General features: G+C 49.9%; 1 protein-coding gene across 1 annotated transcript in view; it reads right to left on the minus strand.

Moving 5' to 3' along the window:
• The window catches only part of LOC133119224 (chemokine-like protein TAFA-5), a 64064-nt gene that overhangs the window by 15204 nt on the left and 28152 nt on the right, over nucleotides 1-20708 (minus strand). Inside the window, exon 2 of the mRNA XM_061229732.1 lies at nucleotides 20094-20243. Within this exon, the coding sequence (XP_061085716.1) occupies nucleotides 20094-20243 (150 nt within the window). The remainder of the gene's footprint in view (nucleotides 1-20093; nucleotides 20244-20708) is intronic.

Genomic DNA, 20708 nt, shown 5'->3' on the forward strand with positions numbered 1-20708 from the left:
ACGTCGCCCCCTAAATGTACCAACTACATTTATTCACGCCCCCTCATTCAGCTCACCGAACTCACCCCGAACGTCTCTACCTGCGGTTCACTTCGTGAATCCCTTTAATGAACTGAAAAGCCCCTGTTCGGCACGCTCTCTCTCGCACTGCGGGGCAGAGGTTAAAGCACTCCTCGTCTCTCTGTGAGTCGCGAACGCACCGCCCCGGTTCATCTCTTCCGACGGCAGGCGGGCGCAGATAACGCAATTACACCCTCGGCGGGACGCCATTTTGCGACACGGCGCTTCCGAATCATGTCGGCCGCAGGGAACCCTGGGTAAGACGCTGTGCTGGTTTCCTTATAAGGCAGGGCTCGGCAGGGACGCCTGTGTGTGGCCATCGTCTTTCAGCCACGTGGAGCCTGCGCGGCCTGCGTCAGGAAGCAACGCTTTGTGTCTGTACTGTGCGCTTTGAGTGTGTCTGTACTGTGTGCTTTGAGTGTGTCTGTACTGTGCCCTTTGAGTGTGTCTGTACTCTGCCCTTTGAGTGTGTCTGTACTGTGCCATTTGGGTGTGTCTGTACTTTGCACTTTGACTGCGTCTGTACTGTGCCCTTTGGGTGTGTCTGTACTGTGCCCTTTGGGTGTGTCGGTACTGTGCCCTTTGAGTGTGTCTGTACTGTGCCCTTTGGGTGTGTCTGTACTGTGCCCTTTGGGTGTGTCTGTACTGTGCCCTTTGAGTGCGTCTGTACTGTGCCCTTTGGGTGTGTCTGTACTGTGCCCTTTGAGTGTGTCTGTACTGTGCCCTTTGGGTGTGTCTGTACTGTGCCCTTTGGGTGTGTCTGTACTGTGCCCTTTGGGTGTGTCTGTACTGTGCCCTTTGAGTATGTGTCTGTACTGTGCCCTTTGAGTATGTGTCTGGAGCGTGCCCTTTGATTAGGTGTCTGTCAGGTGCCCTTTGAGTGTGTCTATATTGTGTCTGTATTGTGCCCTTTGAGTGTGTCTGTAGTGTGCCCTTTGAGTGTTTCTGTACTGTGCCCTTTGAGTGTGTCTGTAGTGTGTCTGTGTTGTGCACTTTGAGTGTGTCAGTATTGTGCCCTTTGAGTGTGTCTGTAGTTTGTAGTGTTCCCTTTCAGTGTGTCTCTAGTTTTCCCTTTGAGTCTGTAGTCTGCCCTTTGAGTGTGTCTGTATTGCTGTATGCAATATGCCATAATTTATTGGGACAGTGACACATTTTCGTTTTTTTTGGTTCTGGACTCTAGCACTTTGAGTTTGAAAGAACACAATGACCCCCATTTTTTGGGCATCAAAAATATTAGACAGTTTAACATTACAATTTAAACACATCATTTTAAATACTTGGTGGCATATCCTTTGCATGCAATGACAGCTTGAAGACCACTTGGATTCAGATCCGGTGATTGACTCGGCCAGCCAAGGTTTTTCCACTTTTTGTGGCGTTCAATAATATTTGTATTATTATTGCTGATTCACTTTCATTCATCTGTTTTTTTACGTTAATGACATTTGGCAGGCTCTCTTATCCAGAGCGACTTAGAGTTGATTAGACTAAGCAGGAGACAATCCTCCCCTGGAGCAATGCAGGGTTAAGTGCCTTTCTCAAGGGCCCGACGGCTGTGCGGATCTTATTGTGGCTACACCGGGATTAGAACCACCGACCTTGCGTGTCCCAGTCCTTTACCTTAACCACTACGCTTCACAGTTTTGGTGAAATATGTAATGTACAATAACCGGGTGTCACAGTTATGATATCTAGGTTGATGTGCCATTTTCTCACCTTGTGTCTCTGCCCTGGTCAATGTGCTGTACTGTAGTTACCTTTAATATAATATAATATAATATAATATTTATGAAAATGACATGGGTGTGTTTTACGCTTGGCCATATCAGTTTTAAAAACGGGTATTAAACTTAAGCGCCGTCCGTCTTTCTTTCGGGGGTAATATTATTGATGACCCCTGTCCTTGACACCGCTTGTCAGTTCGTCTGATTTCATATTCTCCAAGTCAATAACTTTGCCTCGAAATCGGCGACGTGGATATTTAGGGCGCGCCGTAATTCAAATCGGCCCCTGACGTCGTCTTAAGTAAAATCGTCAATCACACCCGGCAGGAAAGACTATAATCGTGTTCATTCGCTCTGTCACAATGGATGGATCTTAAATTTCAGTCAGGAGCTAGCGGGTTTTTGCACCCCCCTCCCCCTCCGCCCACTACGGCCCCAACCATCCTGGTGATCACCTCAAAACCAGCTTCTTCTCATCAGCACGGATTCGCGTATCTCTGCTGCCATTGGCCACTGATCTATTCCTCAGGGCCAGCGTGTAATGTGCCATTAAAAAAAATATCTTTTTGCAATTATCACCGTGCATTCGTTTATACATTTGTTTTGGCCAATTCTTCAGGCGTGAATGAGTTTTCTGAGAATTAACATTTGCCAGATAAAGTGTAACAAGCAAACCTTTTAAAAAGGCTGAGATTTCACCAGAGGGAATTTGTTTGTTGGTGCAGACTAAACTTTCTTAGCAGGTCCGTGTTGCAATAAAAAATAAAAAAATAAAGAAAAAGGGGAAAAAAATGATGCAAGTTTACCAAAATAGGGCACTAAGTGTACATATACAGACGCTAACTCATCGTCTTACTCTCGCCAAATGTAGGTTACAATGGATAAATCCACAGAGCGATCACCCAACATTTGGCCTGGAGGTGCTGTACACACTTTAGATGACTTTAGTTCCCTTGAATCATCTCCCCATGTGTGGGCACTGGCCAGCTAAGGACCTGGCAAAAAAAAACTGCCTTTATTTTACCTTTAGTTTGTTGCATGGTTGACACGTGGTTACCAGACACACCTGAGTGGGAATTCCTGTGGGGGGTGGGGGCTGGGTTGGGTTGTTCAACCTAACCTAGGGGGTGCTGGGGCAATACCCTATACCAGCGGTCTCCAACCCTGGTCCTGGAGAGCTACTGGGTCTGTTGGTTTTTGTTTTCACCTTAGAATCTGCACCCTGAGTTAATTGTGTGAGCAACGTAACAATGAAAACCAGCACACCCTTTAGCTCTCCAGGATAGAGGTTTGGAGACCACTACCCTATCCTAAGTGTAGGTGCATACAACTGATCCCCTAGCCAGCAATATATAATTACTTTGTACTTTTTTGGTTTGACAACATACTCATTTGTATCGTAAGGGGACATTATTGTACTTTCAAGGGTACATTTGGGAAATGTGATCTTTGAAGAACAGAAATGTGCATTATGTTAATGGAATTTGGCAGACGCTCTTATCCAGAGCGACGTACAACAAAGTGCAAAAGTGCATACCCATAACCAGGGATAAGTGCGCTGAAAGACCCTAGAGGGAAGTACAATTTCAAGTACTATTTTTTGGAGGAAAACTGGGGAAGACCCCCTAACTGCTTGGAAGGCTAGCACCAATGTTTTGAATTTGATGTGAACTATGACAGGCAGCCAGTGGAGGGAAGTAAGCAGGGGGTTGACATGTGAGTATTTGGAAAGGTTGAAGACCAGACGAGCTGCTGCATTCTGGATAAGTTGGAGGGGTCTGATGGCGGACGCTGGGAGGCCAGCTAAGAGAGAGTTGGAGTTGTCCAGGCGGGACAAAACCATGGCTTGGACCAGGAGCTGGGTTGAGCAGGGGGTGAGAAAGGGGCGGATTCTCCGTATGTTGTATAGGAAGAACCTGCATGACCGGGTCACCGCCGCAATGTTCTCGGAGAGGGACAGTCTGCTGTCCGTCACCACGCCGAGGTTCCTTGCACAGGGTGACGCCGTCGGTGTGGGATCCCCTGCCTGTACTGTCGCTTTATCTCTGAGAGTGGAGGAGCTCATTCAGGGATGAATCACTTTATTTCTGAGTGCATACTCACGGCTGTGAGCAGCCCGCATCAGGAAGCGCATTACCCGTAAGTACCTCGTGTTTTATGCAGTCAGTTAAACTGGCGGGAGGCCACCCGTGTCCTAGGAGAGCAGCGGGGCTGTTTATTTCAGTTTCCACCTGAAAATCAGCGGCCAAATGAACCCCAGGACCCTAGTCCATCAGCTGCTTTAATGGAGAAATTAAGTGTGGAGCGCTGACCTTTCTGCTCCTGATGGACAAGAGTGAGCGCGGCTGAGATGAAGCTCACGAACGCAGCACCGCCCGCGTGGTCCTCACTCCTGGTCCTGGAGAGCCGCAGGGTGTGGTGGCTTTTGTTTTCGCCTTCGTATCAGCAACCAATTCACACCCAAGAAGCCAGGTGAGGTGAGTTAGCTGTGTGATTAACTGCTGTTAATAGATCAATTAAGTTCTGAGTAACAACGGAAGCCAGCACACTCTGCGACTCTCCAGGACCATGAGTGAGGACCCCAGCACACCCTGCGACTCTCCAGGACCAGGAGTGAGGACCCCAGCACACCCTGCGGCTCTCCAGGACCAGGAGTGAGGACCCCAGCACACCCAGGGTGTTAACTGTTGTTAATAGATCAATTAAGTTCTGAGTAACAACGGAAGCCAGCACACCCTGCGACTCTCCAGGACCATGAGTGAGGACCCCAGCACACCCTGCGACCTTTGCGTGATTGCCGCATCTGCCTCCTGTAGCGTAGTGGTGAAGGTAAAGGACTGGGACACGCAAGGTCGGTGGTTCTAATCCCGGTGTAGCCACAATAAGATCCACACAGCCCTTGAGCAAGGCCCTTAACCCAGCATTGCTCCAGGGGAGGATTGTCTCCTGCTTAGTCTAATCACTGTACGTCTATGCCTCCAACTTCGATGGTCTCTTCCATGTCAGACGGTCAGAGACTCGGTCGTAGCTGACCGATCCAGTCTTAAGCTAGCCTGCGACTTCAGAGAGAACTCAAACTGATCTGACTGTCCAGGTATTTAGGCTTGGCTCATGCAGTGCGTGTGACCCCCATGCGACGCATGTGGAACCACTGCTGTATTCCCGTGTTGCCTAAGCAACGCTTTCTGTTAAATATTCTTCTCCGAGCTGTCAAGAAAAGCTTTTCCTCAAAACATTTCACTGTTTTGATAAAGGAATTTGAATTATTCCCCGCCTAAAGACACGATTTGCTTGTTTATCGAAGCTGTAGGCGATTTGGTTTAATGATAAAAGTTGTCTCCCTTTTCGAATTTTTCCTAAAAGATAAGAAGCAATCCCTCGACACTGAAGAATTGGTAATGTCCAGTGCAGATTTAATAGCAAAATGAATGATGGCTTTATCTCATTTTATCTGCATCTGAAATCACTCATTTTGACACAGGCAATATTCTGGAGAGCCAAAGCTTAATCTGACGGCCCTGTGAGAATAGTTTGTTGGATCTATATTAAATTAGCATTACCAAGTTCCTCTGTACTCCAAATGTCTCTGGGTAGTCTTAAAAGTAAATTCATCCAGTTTTTTGACTGGTAATGTTCAGGGATATCTGGAGCTAGCAGGGAGTTATATTCATTTTTGTTCAAACGTCTGTTTCTGTTTCTCACTTCCTATTTGGGCCCATTCTGACTGGAGCTTGCATCAGCCCTTCCTGGTTATATTAAAGTCAGAACTGCATTTCTGCCTGTCTAGATCTCAGTCCGCTTTACAGTGCAGCGATTAAAGTCGGTTCGGCCACCGCTGTAGCTACGGTGCTATTTCACCGCTAACTATCGAGAGCGGAGTAGTTAAATTCGAGAGCACCATTCCTTCAACTCTCGCCCAGATCGACTTTTCCCTCATGCAAATAAATGCACGCGGTCAAATTCACCCTGCTCACGCTCAAAACCGCGCACGCTCAACCGCGCACAAATTTTCCGTTCTCCCAGAGCGTGTACGGGTGCACGTTCAAATCCGAACCGCGCTCTCGTCAACGTGCGAGCATTCTCACTCGAACTCGCTCTCGGATCTTCAGGGCAAAACAACGCCGCCAAAACTCGTAAACCAATGACAGTGCCCTGTGCTTTTCACCAATGAAATCGCTAGGTTTACCGTTCCCCTGCATTCTCATTGGTTGGAGAAGAGCGGAGCCGCTCGGGGGGGGGGGGGGTTGAATTGTACTGTGGGCGTTTGGCAGTGAAATCAGACCGCAGTTGCTCCCAGCCAGCCGTTACCGGAGTGCTCACCGCAGAACATGGGGCTGTTACTGAGCCAGCCACACTTCTGTGTTTAAAAGACAAGACCGCCTCCGGCCGCAGCGGACACCTTTATATCGAGCTTTCGGTGTGAAATACAGAGGCTTCACCGCCCTGCCCCGCCCGACGCAGCGTCTGTGGGGTGCACTGCGGGGGGGGGGGGGGGGGGTCCTGGCGGAACGATCGGCTGTGAGGAGTTTTACAGGAACAACACTTGATCCACTCAATTCCCACGTGCACACATCCCCCATGTGCACACATCCCTCGTGCACACATCCCACGTGCACACATCCCAGGTGTACGGAACCCAGGTGCACTCTTCTGCCGTGTTCTCCAGACAGAGGGGTAGATCCCTGTGTCCCAGGCCCTGTGGGTCCAGCTGATGACCAGCTCCAGCGCTGGCACACAGATTTTATTGAGACAATAAATGAGGAGGGAGCTTTCACTGTGGAAGGATTACACAGTCACACACTCGCATGCACATACTCACACACACACATATACATACACACACACACACACACACACACACATACACACGCACACACCCCCATGCACATGGACACACACACACGTGCACAGATAAACATACACACACATACACACAGACACACACACGCATCCACACACAGACACACGCACACACACATACACACTCACAGACACGCACACACACGTGCACACACACCCCCATGCACATGCACACACACACACACGTGCACAGATAAACATACACACACATACACACAGACACACGCACACACACATACACACTCACAGACACGCACACACACACGTGCACACACACCCCCATGCACATGCACACACACACGCACACGTGCACACATAAACATACACACACAAACACACACACACACACAAAGCGTCAAACGCCCCACGGCTGACGTTGTCTGGCCTTTCAGAGCAGCCATGACGTTTCCCGCTGTAGAAACGCAGCCCTTATTTAGAAATGCTGAGTCTAACTTTTCTGTTGCTCTTTTTAAAAACACACAGAACCTCAACTCCACACGCCAGTCCTTTCACGCGCAGTATGAACCAAAGCACTCCGTTTGTAAACAAGGAGAACGCCCCGTGGCAGAAATGGGAGATATCGAACCGCTAAAATCAGTGAGGAACAGGTGACTCAAAGCTCTTCAGAGGAACACAACTTGCACTTTTGTTGCAATTAGTGCTGATGTCACTGGACTCCTCTCCATGTTTTTCATTTTCACATACGCTGGTCTCTTGGCCGAGTCTTTGAGCAGGAGGTGGGTAATCTCCCTGGGTTTGTCCTCCTGTATAAATAAGTGCTGTCCCGCCAACCCCCATCTACCCCCATGTGAAGCCTCCCTAGCCCTTAATTCCAACGGGGACCTGTACCAGCGCACACACTATTTAACTAACAACAGGAGATAGGAACATCCAATCTCCCTACCTGTGAGAAACCCTCATGGAATGACCAGCAGTGCTGTGAAAGCCCAGGACGGGGAATGTTGATTTATGTCGCCGTGCTGTTCTGAAGACACAGACTGTCTGACCGCGCCCGGAGTCCCAGCGATAGCCCCCCCCGACATGCTAACAGGCTAACGTCTGCAGTCACACACTACTACGGCGCCATGTACGGCATGCTAACATGCTAACATCTGCAGTCAGACACTAGCACGGCTCCGTGTACAACATGCTAACAGGCTAACGTCTGCAGTCACACACTACTACATCGCCATGTATGGCATGCTAACAGGCTAACGTCTGCACTCAGACACTACTACAGCGCCATGTACGGCACGCTAACAGGCTAACGTCTGCAGTCAGACACTAGCACGGCTCCGTGTACAACATGCTAGCAGGCTAACGTCTGCACTCAGACACTGCCACAGCTCTGTGTACCACATGCTAACAGGCTAACGTCTGCACTCAGACACTGCCACAGCTCTGTGTATGACATGCTAACAGGCTAACGTCTGCAGTCAGACACTAGCACGGCTCCGTGTATGACACGCTAACAGGCTAACGTCTGCAGTCACACACTAGCACGGCTCTGTGTACAACACGCTAACAGGCTAACGTCTACAGTCAGACACTAGCACGGCTCTGTGTACAACACGCTAACAGGCTAACGTCTGCAGTCAGACACGGCCACAGCTCTGTGTACGACACGCTAACAGGCTAACGTCTGCAGTCAGACACTAGCATGGCTCCGTGTCCGACACGCTAACAGGCTAACGTCTACAGTCAGACACTGCCACGGCTCCAGCTCCGTGTACAACACGCTAACAGGCTAACATCTGCAGTCAGACACTAGCATGGCGCCGGCGCTGACATTTAGAGAAAATCGACTCAAATCAATTCCAAAGGTCAGCGAGGCGGCCCTCGGGGGACTGCTCACGTCATGCTGTGCAGCGCGGGGTCTGACTAAACCGCTGCTTTCTATTGTCGCTTTCTTCCCTCCTTGGCTGCAGTCCAGATGAAAACCAGCGCGCACATGACATAACGGACACGTGACATCATGGCCTAATGGCTAAAGTACATGGCGGGTCAAACCCCGGTGTAGCCGCGATAAGATCCGCACAGCTGTTGGGCCCTTGAGCCAGGCCCTTAACCCCCACAGTGCTTCGGAGGGAATTGGCCCCTGCTTTGTCAAATCAACTGTGAGCGGCTTTGGATACATGTCGTGATAAGTTTAATACCTGCTGGGAAAGGACGCCATACAATCTGTAACAAAACAGAAAATTGTCTTCTCCTCTTTGCTTTCGCTTCTCCGGGAATGTGTCTGTGTAAAGACGTGTGTGTGTGTGGGATGAGTAAAGGAAAATATCAGCTCTCAGGGCCAGCGAAGTGCCAGTGATTAACTCAGAGAAGCAGCCTTGAGCGTCACCTCTTACTGTAAGTGTAACGTGGGTGCAAACGCACTCGGAGCACAGAACAAGCACGGCGACTTCCACCAGGCGCGGCTGAGCGGCGCACGGGTTATCAAAGCCTGTTAATACTCCACCGTTACTCAGAGTTCACCCAGCGGTGGCCAGTCTCGGTGCGGGTTTCCGTTTCGAAGATTCCTGATTCCGCCTGACAAGGTATTGAGTTAAGACCGCGGTTAGGTCATTAGTAGAATCGGGTGAGTTGGTGCCGGGCTAAAACGAAAAACCTGCGTCCGCACCGGCTCTTTTTCGGGTGAGATTAAACGATAAGGTACGCGTTTCAGAAGTGATATCGTGGGACACAGGGTAGAGGAAGATGATAGAGTGTGTCTGACAGCCAGGCTTGATACGGTGCTCGATACTATTTCGCTTTCAGGCAAACTCAGCAGGAGGTACGCTTTAGTGGTAGGAAAAGGTAAGCGTTACAGGGCCGAATGGCCTGTTCTCAACATTATGGTGTGTTATGGTTTGTTCAGGACTCTGTAAAACACTTGACATAGGCGAAGACCAGCGCCCCCTGCCTATTGGGTCCTGTACTACGCGCCCTCGTCTGACAGAGCACCCATCCCACATCAACATAAACAGTAAAATGTAAAGTTTATATTTAAATTTTTGGGCAGTGTGTTTTTGCTGCTCTAAACCCAGATGGGCCTGTCTGGAGGTGAATGGGGGAGTTTGAGGTGCGTCCCAATTCTCCTCTCTTTTTCTTAACCACAATCAAAGTGCAGGGCGACCGGTTTTCATCTGTGTCCTCTTTGGAGAGCCCCATCCTCCGCCAGACTGGAACACAGAACGCACCGTCGACTCCAACCCGGCGCCCAGTAATGAAATGAAAACCATTTTCCGTCGTAAAGCACAAAAACCTTTTATCTACTGTACGATTGAACCGGTTTACTGTGCTATTCTCCGCCATGATAATATGTAAAACCCTCCAGTGAAGCTCTCCAATTGGTTTTGGAAGCAGAGTTTTATATAGCAGTTATGGCCGGATGGTAAAACCTCGCTAATAACAGCGGAGTAATCTTGTGCCCGGGCCCTTAATTTGCTCCCAGAAAGTGGATCGGATTTGACACTATAAAGTGTGCATACTGCCCCTTTTTTTGCCTGCAGTTCCGAAAAATTAATGCACTGAAGCCACTCTATTTCACAAAACCTCTGCTGGTTTTGGAGCCTCTGAAGGGTGAACACTAAAACTGTTTCTTCATTTTGCATGGTGAAGTGCCCGGTTTCCGTATCCATCTTTCTGGAGGAGACGTTAAACCCAGGTCCTGACTCACCACGGTCATTAACGATCCCACGACACTCTTCGCAAAGAGTAGGGGGGTTCCCTGGTGTCCTGGCTAAGTTCCCAACCTGGCTCTTTCAACCTAACACCTAATTTAATTTAACTCCCCTGATTTAGTTGGCAATAATTTCCCTCTCGACCTCAGCCGCTGTGTGGTGAGCATACTGGCACAAAATGGCTGCCAGACATCCCCCAGGTGGGATCTACACATTGGTGGTGGTTAAAGCGAGTTTCTCCTTCATTCTGTAAGTGGGGCCTGTAGCGTAGTGGTTGAGGTAAATGACTGGGACCCGCAAGGTCGGCGGTTCGATCCCCGGTGTAGCCACAATAAGATCCACACAGCCGTTGGGCCCTTGAGCAAGGCCCTTAACCCTGCATTGCTCCAGGGGAGGATTGTCTCCTGCTTAGTCTAATCAACTGTATGTTGCTCTGGATAAGAGCGTCTGCCAAATGCCGTTAATGTAATGTAATGTAATGTGTTTGAGTCTGAGAAAAGCACGATACAAATGTAATGATCTATTTATCGTCGATCGGTTTACTGCGCAAGGAACTCAGTCGACTCCGAGGGAGTGGGGGTTTGAGCTCTTCCGTCAAAACAAAACCTCAAACCCAGCAACACCCAGCCAGCCTTGCCAAGCTCCCGGTCCTTAAATCCATCATTATGAAAATCCTTCAAATGACACATCACAATCAGGCTGAAAGCTTTTGTCTCAACCGTAATGTTGGAACGACAACCTCTCGGAAACGCCAAACGCGTTCTGTTTTGTTCACGGGAAGGACACATCGCTCTCCGGCTCTACTATAGTGTTTATCCAACACTGCCCGAAAACACCGTTTACCCACCCACTCTTTTCCTTTTGGTATTTCAATTTTTCAATTCCACAGCGCTCCTGACCCGCGGAGCCAGCGAGCTGACGTTTTCACAGCAGGCTAACTCCAAAGCCGCCGGCCCCCGAAATATCAGACTCTCTGGATTCAGCAGCGTAACGTTTCGCAGGGTGACGGAGGGGCGGGGAGCGCGACCCCTCTCGCTCGCCGGCGGCAGAAACGCGGAGAGGAGAGGGGCGGAGGACCGGGGCCAACCCGTCTCTTGGGGGCGAATTCGGCCACCGATAATCATTTTACACGCACAGTTAGCCCGTCTCCCTGCGTGCGACCGGCGACGTGGTCTGACCGTCGGCCGTGTGAGACTGTCTCCGAATCCACCCGGAGGCCGAGTTTGACAGACATTTAAGCACGGGGGGTTATCGCGCACCCTGGGTGTTTAGTGTGTCTCCACACCGCCCACACCCTCCCGGCCCTCGTTCAATCTCTGTCCCTGCAGATGGGAATTCGCTGAAGCTAAATCTGATACAATACATCAAATGGCAACATTTGTTTAATATCGTACATGTTCCCTTACGAACAAATACGTAAACGAACAGCAGTGTCACCGGTGTGTCTGCAACACAGATGGCACTTGGAGTGAGAAAGCAAAAACCCGGGGACAGCGTTCGGTTGGCCGCACCATGTGTTACATTACATTACAGTTATTTAGCTGATGCTTTTATCCAAAGTGACTTACTATTTGGACCAATCCCCCCTGGAGCAATGCAGGGTTAAGGGCCTTGCACAAGGGCAGCTGTGCGGTTCTTATTGTGGCTACACCGGGGCTTGAACCACCGACCTTCCAGGTCCCGGTCAAGCACCTTAGCCACGAGGCCACAGGCTGCCCCAGCAAGGCTCATTGAGTGAGACAGCGAAACTCAGGGAAAGCATTTGGTTGGCTGCATCCCGTGTTCATTAATCAGTCTCATGTGGTGCTGTGTGCTTCAGAGCAACCAGCCATCTTCCCAGGGGTTCTGTGTCTGGATATTGTCTAGAAATATTATTCTAATTTTTTTTGGTCATTTCTATGGATGTACAGTAACTGTAAGTGTAAAAGCAACTGATAAATAAAATGCAATGTAATGATAAATAGAAAGCTTGCTTTAGTCATCGTGTCAGTGATTTTCGACGGTGTCCCGTATCATGAAGCTTATTCAAAACCCCTTCTGTTTATGATGAGAAAGGAACAGCGAGCCAGTTTTTCGAGATCTCATCTCCCCGGATTTGAAAGTTGTATTTTTATTGAATGAGAATTTTAAACGCCGTCAGTGTTACGTCCAGGGACAGCCTGAAAGCGAGCTGCTCATTATTTTCACAGACAGCCGAGGCTCCGCCTTGTGAGATGGCAGTCGCACCCGAGTGCTCCGTCACGCCGAGAAAACGCTTTTATACCGTCCTGTCCGACCGCGAGGAGAGAAGCGCCTCCTCACCATGATGGAGGGAGGTGTCCTGACACGTGAGTGGATGTGTGAAGATAACCACCACCCCCCTCCTCGCAGATTCACACACCCGCTAAGTGTCTCAGCCCACCGCTGCGACATCGACCGAGCAACCTGTTCTGTACACACATTACATTACATTATTGGCATTTGTCAGAGCGACGTACAGTTGATGAGACTAAGCAGGAGACAATCTTCCCCTGGAGCAATGCCGGGTTAAGGGCCTCGCTCAAGGGCCCAACGGCTGTGCGGATCTTATTGTGGCTACACCGGGATTAGAACCACCGACCTTGTGTGTCCCAGTCATTTACCTTAACCACTACGCTACAGGCCACCCAAGAAAGCAGCAACACGTCAAAAACAAACATGAAATGCTCATGCTAACCAACCACTGTGTGTATTCGTTGTGCTGAAATTCAACTACTAACACTGGTGTAGGTCATTGACTGAAATTACGTACTGTATACAATAAAACATTTCCTTCCCCGATCCGTGAGAGTGTGGGTAAAACTACTCGGTCGACCGAGCGACCTGTTCTGTACACACCACTACAACACGTCAAAAACAAACATGAACTTCTCATACTAACCAAACGTTAGTGGGTTTTCATCATACTCATACAACTCCCTGTATTCTTCAAAGGTTCCAACTGTATCTGTATGGTCACGCTAGGACTCGGAACCGTACTGTCCTCTAGGGTCCTCTTCACACGTGTTCCTGTGTTCGATCTGCACTTTGTTGTACATCCCTCTGGATAAGAGCGTCTGCTAAATGCCTGCAATGTTAAAAATGTCACGTAATACTGAAATTCAACTACTAACACTGGTGTATATTATTGACTGAAATTACAGGCCGTATATACAATCAAACCTTTCCTTCCCCGCTAAATTACCGCGAGAGTGGGGTGAGGCGAAGCGTGGGCGAAAGTACTCGACGTTCGTAAAACCCGTGAGCTCTCGAAATGAATCTGGTAAGTCCAGGTGAGAAAGCAAACAAACAAACAAACGGTTCGGCGGGAACGGTAACCTCTTAGCGCCGCGTTATGGATCAGCCGCGGCTCAGGCCGTATTCTGCTCGGCATCTAACGGCATCGCTAATGTCAATGATCCCCGGCAGCGGGAAACTCTGTGAACACCTGCACCCACTGCATCGCATCCTGCTGCTTCTCCACGCAGGACCCGGGATTTATTACACCTGCCGTTCACCAGGAGCCCCCGCTGCCTGCAGGGTCCCTAAAATACCTCCACACGCACCTTCCTGTGTGAGACATTCAGGCCACATCTGGCCCTGCGCGGCTATGTCACACACGTAGTCGTTATTGTTATTTTTTTTCGTTTTTTACTACGCTCCGTTTCCGTACCTCTGTCCGCGGCTATTTTTAATGGCCGCCATTTTGCATTTTACGCGTTAGCCATTTGTTCAGCCGGATGTGTCGCCGACGTAATTAGGATGAAGCACCTCTCTGAGGTTTACAACAGCTGCAGCCTTCCCACAATGCAACCCTGCGGGCGCCCAGGCGGGGACCCAATTACCTGCTTCATACGGGCGCCGTTTGTGGTTTTTCAATTCCGGCCCTCCGTGCCGTTAAAGTAGGGCGAAAGAACAAAGTGTGAAATTGAATGTTCCTGTCGTGTCAAAGTACGACTTGTTTTATTTCACGGAAAAAGGTACGACACGTTTCCTGTCCGATGTCCCGAAGCTACTTCGGAAAGGAATTTCCCCGGTGGAACGACGCGGCGTTCATTTCGAAAGCAAATTCCGCGTCGGTCCTGGAGCGCGTTCTCCTGATTTGCGCTATCGCGCGACATTTGTGCAGCTGTGCGGCGCGGGAAAAAGCAATCTGCCCGGCATCTGCCCGACATTTTCCCAACAATATCCCTGGGAATACCGCGCTGAGCTTCCCGCCACTCCGGCTGAAAACCCGCCACGGCGCTTCAGCGACAACCGATTTCCTGCTCTTTCATAATCCTCTGCGGATTGGTCGATGGCAAGGTGTGGCGGTGAATATAAATAACCAAAGTGTTCGGTGCAGAGTCTGGAGTATATAACAGGGGGCGGCCTGTAGCGTAGTGGTTGAGGTACATGACTGGGACCCGCAAGGTCGGTGGTTTGATCCCTAGTGTGGCCACTATAAGATCCGCACAGCCGTTGGGCCCTTGAGCGAGGCCCTTAACCCTGCATTGCTCCAGGGGAGGATTGTCTCCTGCTTAGTCTAATCAACTGTAAGTCGCTTTGGATAAAAGCCTCAGGTAGATAACTGTAATGTAATGTAATAATGTAATGTATGTTTCCCTTTGTTTTGAGCTATTTCAGTGATAGACACTCTCATCCAGACCAGAGGAGCTGTGATCTCCAGTCGGGATTTAAATTGACGCTCAATCAATCAATATTTAATTTGTGTCACACCGTTTGCAGACAGGTGGTCCCACAGTTCAGTGGACATTTTCCAGATGACATGTAATGGAGAAAACAGCCTTTCCAGCCAGTGTTGCTGTGCTGTTCAACACTGGAGCACAGGCAGGTACACTGCGTGTTAGCTGTGCTGTTTAACACTGGAGCACAGGCAGGTACACTGTGTTAGTTTGCTCCGTACCCAGCATAGCTGTGCTGTTTAACACTGGAGCACAGGCAGGTACACTGTGTTAGTTTGCTCAGTACCCAGCATAGCTGTGCTGTTTAACACTGGAGCACAGGCAGGTACACTGTGTGTTAGCTGTGCTGTTTAACCCTGGAGCACAGGCAGGTACACTGTGTGTTAGCTGTGCTGTTTAACACTGGAGCACAGGCAGGTACACTGTGTGTTAGCTGTGCTATTTAACCCTGGAGCACAGGAAGGTACACTGCGTGTTAGCTGTGCTGTTTAACACTGGAGCACAGGCAGGTACACTGCGTGTTAGCTGTGCTGTTTAACACTGGAGCACAGGCAGGTACACTGCGTGTTAGCTGTGCTGTTTAACACGGGTGCACAGGCAGGTACACTGCGTGTTAGCTGTGCTGTTTAACACTGGAGCACAGGCAGGTACACTGCGTGTTAGCTGTGCTGTTTAACACTGGAGCACAGGCAGGTACACTGCGTGTTAGCTGTGCTGTTTAACACTAGAGCACAGGCAAGTACACTGTGTGTTAGCTGTGCTGTTTAACACTGGAGCACAGGCAGGGACACTGTTAGTTTGCTCAGTACCCAGTGTCGCTGCGCTGTTTGCTGTGCTGTGTGTGTCTGTGACTCACAGCCTGGTCTCAGCAGGGCCCACGCTCCCCAGCAGACCGTGTGGTTCGGTGTGTGGATGGATTTACCGTGACCCGTGTTTCTGCAGCTCCGTGCCAGGAGACACGGCAAACACAACCCACTTAAAAAACGCCACGACGCTCCCAAGGCTTTTCCCAATCGGATTTCACGGCTGCCTCACGCCCGGCGCATCCCGACACACGCATTCCCGCCATCTCCCGCCCTCTCACACGCCTCTCTGCAGGAACCCCGAAATTCATTCCGGCCGCCGGGCAGACGCGCCTGTGCAGTAAACCGCCGACACGTTTCAGATCCCGGCCTCGCGTTCCCCCCGACCGGAGACGCCGGCCTCTACCCGCAAGAGCCCCTGCTATTGCCTTCCCCGTCGCCCGTGAATTATGTAACCGATAAAAACGCTGAGAATAACGTCGCGCAGAACGGGCTGCGTCATAAACTTAAACATCTGGGATTTACGCGGGGATCGGATGCCATGCCCGCCCTTACGTTTCCGGAGTGATGACTGAAACGGCTCCCGCTCGTATCTACAGGGTTTGCACTGGAGATGCAACCGACCGAGTCGAGTAAGGATTCGAATAAGGATCGCCGGCTGTCATCTCTGCTCGATTTAGCATCAAACTAAAAAGCGGTGTGATAATATTTGTACCCTTCGCATGAAGCTGTTCTTAATCCTTTCAAGAGCTGGTTTTTTTTTGGAATGTTTCTCAACATTCTAAGTCGGTGTTCTGGAACTCCTGAAAGCAACGGAATGTTTGGTTCAGAACATTCTAATCACATATTCCTGATCTTCTACCTGAAAGGGGTAATTATGGCAGGAAAAGAATGTGCTATAATCTGCTGCTCAAAGGATTTGAGTGAAGTGCACAGAGCTGAGGATTTTGGGTGAGCAGCTAAAGGTCAAGCCTTCAATTACAATAACTGCCCTGTTTGTTAATCACACAAAACCATTTTTTAACACTTTCAGTGCTAAGCCCTATATAAAGTGGCCCCACCCAGATCCCAATGGGGGTTTGGCTTCAGTTGGGAGGGGTTTAATAAGGGCTCAAAACAAGAATAGAGCTGTCGTTTTGATTGGTTGAAAAGGTATAAGGTCGAGAGTGCCGTATGGACTCTCGAGACTGAAAGGTTAAAACACGTTTAGGAACATTATCAAATAAAGCTTAGTCCTTTGATATTTACCACGGCTATTCCCACGCTGGAGAGCAGCGTACAATCACACCCCCGGCTCCCCTGAATAGAAATCAGTTTCAGCAGCAACCGTGCGTCACAGTCCCGCTCCCAACCCAACGGCCAGAGGAACAGGAATTTCAGATAAGGAATTATCTACATTCGAAACGAAAGAAAGAGTCGCAATTCTCAGAAAAGTCAACTTGGGAGATTAATGAAGAGTTTTTTTTGGCGGGGGCTTTAGCCGAAAGGTTTGTATTTGTTTGTGAAAGAGTGAATGAACGCGGCACTTTCTTATCTGTGCGAAAGCCCAGACAATTTTGTCCTCGGTGCGAGACGCAATTTTGGGGGGGGCGTGATGTCGAACTGGAAATCCTTAAACGCGTAATTGCAAACGCATTCTGCACCCTTATCTCTGGGGAAAAAAATTTTTTTTCCCTGCCCAAAGGCTTATGACGGAATTACACGGTAGATTACCGATCCGGCGATTGTCATTTCCGTCTAATCCTCTCGTAGCGTTGTAAGGTCAGAGCCGGTGGCCTTGACGGGGTTATGGATTATTGTTTTAAAAACGATTGCACCAGGCCTGCGGCAGGAGGTGAAACCGTCATCCGGGGCCTGGAACATTTAGGCCTCGGACGACTGGAAAAGATTGAAATTTAATTCGCTTTTCCGGTCGCTTGAACTACTGTAACCGCGTCCGTATTTCCATCGACTGCCTCGTACTGGGGGGCAACATGGCTCAGGCAGTAAGAGCAGTCGTCTGGCAGTCGGAGGGTTGCCGGTTCGATCCCCCGCCCGGGCTGTGTCGAAGTGTCCCTGAGCAAGACGCCTAACCCCCGAATGCTCCTGACGAGCTGGTCGGCGCCTCGCACGGCAGCCAATCGCCGTCGGTGTGCGAGTGTGTGTATGATTGGGTGAATGAGAAGCATCAATTGTACAGCGCTTTGGATAAAGGCGCTATATAAATGCCAACCATTTACCACTTACTCTCAGGAAACAAAGACCAACTGTTCAATCGCCGTGACCGTTCACCCGCGGTCAGAAACTACAGCGTCGTTCAGCGTCTCCAGGCAGGACGGCGTTTGACTGCGAAGGAAACGGACCCAAGCGATACGAGCTGAAATATATCCATATAACAGCCAGCCCCGCAGGATGTAATCAGATGTGACAGGGCAGGACGGGGCCGAGGCTACACCGCCGCCGCCCGCCCCAGCCGAACCCTCCCAAAACGGAGGACGGCCTCCTTAATCGAGACCTTCCGGTCCATCCGTCTCCGGGGCGACGCGCGGTTCACGCGGAAACGGGGCGTCGCGGCAACGCCGCTCGGCAACAGGGAGGAAGCGACGCGCGCGAGGGCTGACCGATAAGCCGCGGTGATTGACAGGCAAGTCTTCCCCACGCCAGACGCACGGCCGTTTTCGAAAGCTCGGGAGGCATAAACGGAATTGATGCGGAGATAAAAAGGAATTGGGCCGAGCCGACAGCTCGACCGCGCGTCGGAGGAGCAGAGAGGCGTTCCGCTGTGTTCCTGCGTCGCAATTGGCCGACGGATCTGACCATTTGTTGCCATTCGTTGTTCACCGCGTCTGGGGTGACTTAAAAAAAAGCTTACGATTTTGTGAAGTTAGATCGCTGAACGGGTGACGATTGGAACAAATGTAAGGGGATATGTGCAAACTCTCTCTAAAACATGAATAAGGTCACGTCTGCAAACTCTCTAAATCAATATATGAAAAAAGGGAAGGTCTGCAAACTATTTATAAAACAATATATTAATAATTTATCCTGAACATGTGTACAAACAAGCAGGTCACATTAGCCTTCCTATTTTTGAAGCTAATGAACGATTTACGACTTCTCCACAGTTGAAAGACCAGTGCGGGGTGTGTCTGTGTTGGGCCGAACACCCAGTCGAATAGCCCTGCCGCCGCTTGAACGTCGCGGCACGGTAAACGCAGATAAATCTGACTGTGTGGTAAACTGGCCACATTTCCATCAACAGGCCTTGTCAAGCGTACAGCACTTTCATTCCTGGGAAGTGGAGGTAATCGGATGTCCATCACTGTGCCTCGTTGTGGAACAGTGCACTCTCAGAAATAAAGGCACAAATGCTTGTTGCTGGGGTGCATACAATTGTACCCATAACCAGTAATATATAACACATTTGTACTTTTTCTGCTTGGAACATTTACTCATTTGTACCCAAAGAGAGCGTTACTGCACTTGCAGGGTAGATTTAGGAGATTTGAACAAAAATATAATTTGTGCGGGTTGTGTTGGAGAGGCTATGTGTGAATGCAGGTTGTGTGTGTGAATGCAGGTTGTGTGTGTGAATGCAGGTTGTGTTTGAGAGTGCAGGTTGTGTGTGCGAATGCAGGTTGTGTGTGTGAATGCAGGTTGTGTGTGTGCAGGTTGTGTTGGAGAGTGCAGGTTGTGTGTGTGCAGGTTGTGTGTGTGAGTGTGGGTTGTGTGTGTGTGTGCAGGTTGTGTGTGTGAGTGTGGGTTGTGTGTGTGTGCAGGTTGTGTGTGTGAGTGTGGGTTGTGTGTGTGTGCAGGTTGTGTGTGTGAGTGTGGGTTGTGTGTGTGCAGGTTGTGTGTGTGAGTGTGGCTTGTGTTAGAGAGGCTGTGTGTGTGTGTGTGAGTGCAGGTTGTGTGTGTGAGTGCAGGTTGTGTGTGTGAGTACAGGTTGTGTTAGAGAGCCTGTGTGTGTGTGTGTGTGTGTGTGTGTGTGTGAGTGCAGGTTGTGTTAGAGAGCCTGTGTGAGAGTGCCGGTTGTGTTAGAGAGCCTGTGTGTGTGTGCAGGGTGTGTGTGAGAGTGCAGGTTGTGTTAGAGAGCCTGTGTGTGTGTGCAGGGTGTGTGTGAGTGTGCAGGTTGTGTTAGAGAGCCTGTGTGAGAGTGCAGGTTGTGTTAGAGAGCCTGTGTGTGAGAATGCAGGTTGTGTTAGAGAGGCTGTGTGTGAGTGCAGGTTGTGTGTCTGAGTGCAGGTTGTGTTAGAGAGGCTGTGTGTGAGTGCAGGTTTTGTTAGTGTGTGAACACTGTTGTGTGAGCCGGCCTCTCACCGTCCACGCAGGCTGGCCTGGCCCTCATGGTCCCGGCGATCTGGCCCCTCTTGCAGGCGCAGCGCGCTGTCTGCCGGGCGATGGTCCTCCTGGGCTGGCTGCTGTCCCGGTCCAGCGTGACGATCTCACACGTCCCCGCCGCCAACTGACCTGGAAGCGCCCGGCCAGAGACAGGAAGTGAGGTCAGAGACTGCGATTCATTTTTATTTCCGTTTTCTTTTTTTATGAGGTACAGTGCAGTCCGTGAGTATTTGGGCAGTGACGTATTTTTTGTTCTTTTCACTCCAGCAAAAGAATAGTTGGAATAAAACAAAGTGCAGGCTTTCTGCGTTAATTTGAGGGTTTTTTACTTCAGTATTGGGTGAACCGTGTAGGAATTTTAGACATAGCGCCCCTATTGTGGTTGTTTGCTGGAGTACATAGCAAAAACAACAACAAAAAACGAATATGTCCCTGTCCAAATACTTACGGACTGCACTGTAAATGCATCTACGAAATGACAGGAAACGAAGATGAGGGTAAACGTTCCTAAATCAGGACACGGACAGCGTGAACAAAGCCAGGGTGCAGAAACCCAGTTAACGTGGTGATGCTTTACTTGAACGCCGCTAAGCT

Source organism: Conger conger, chromosome 19 (assembly GCF_963514075.1).
Source record: "Conger conger chromosome 19, fConCon1.1, whole genome shotgun sequence".
In the NCBI taxonomy this organism is placed as follows: Eukaryota; Metazoa; Chordata; class Actinopteri; order Anguilliformes; family Congridae; genus Conger; species Conger conger.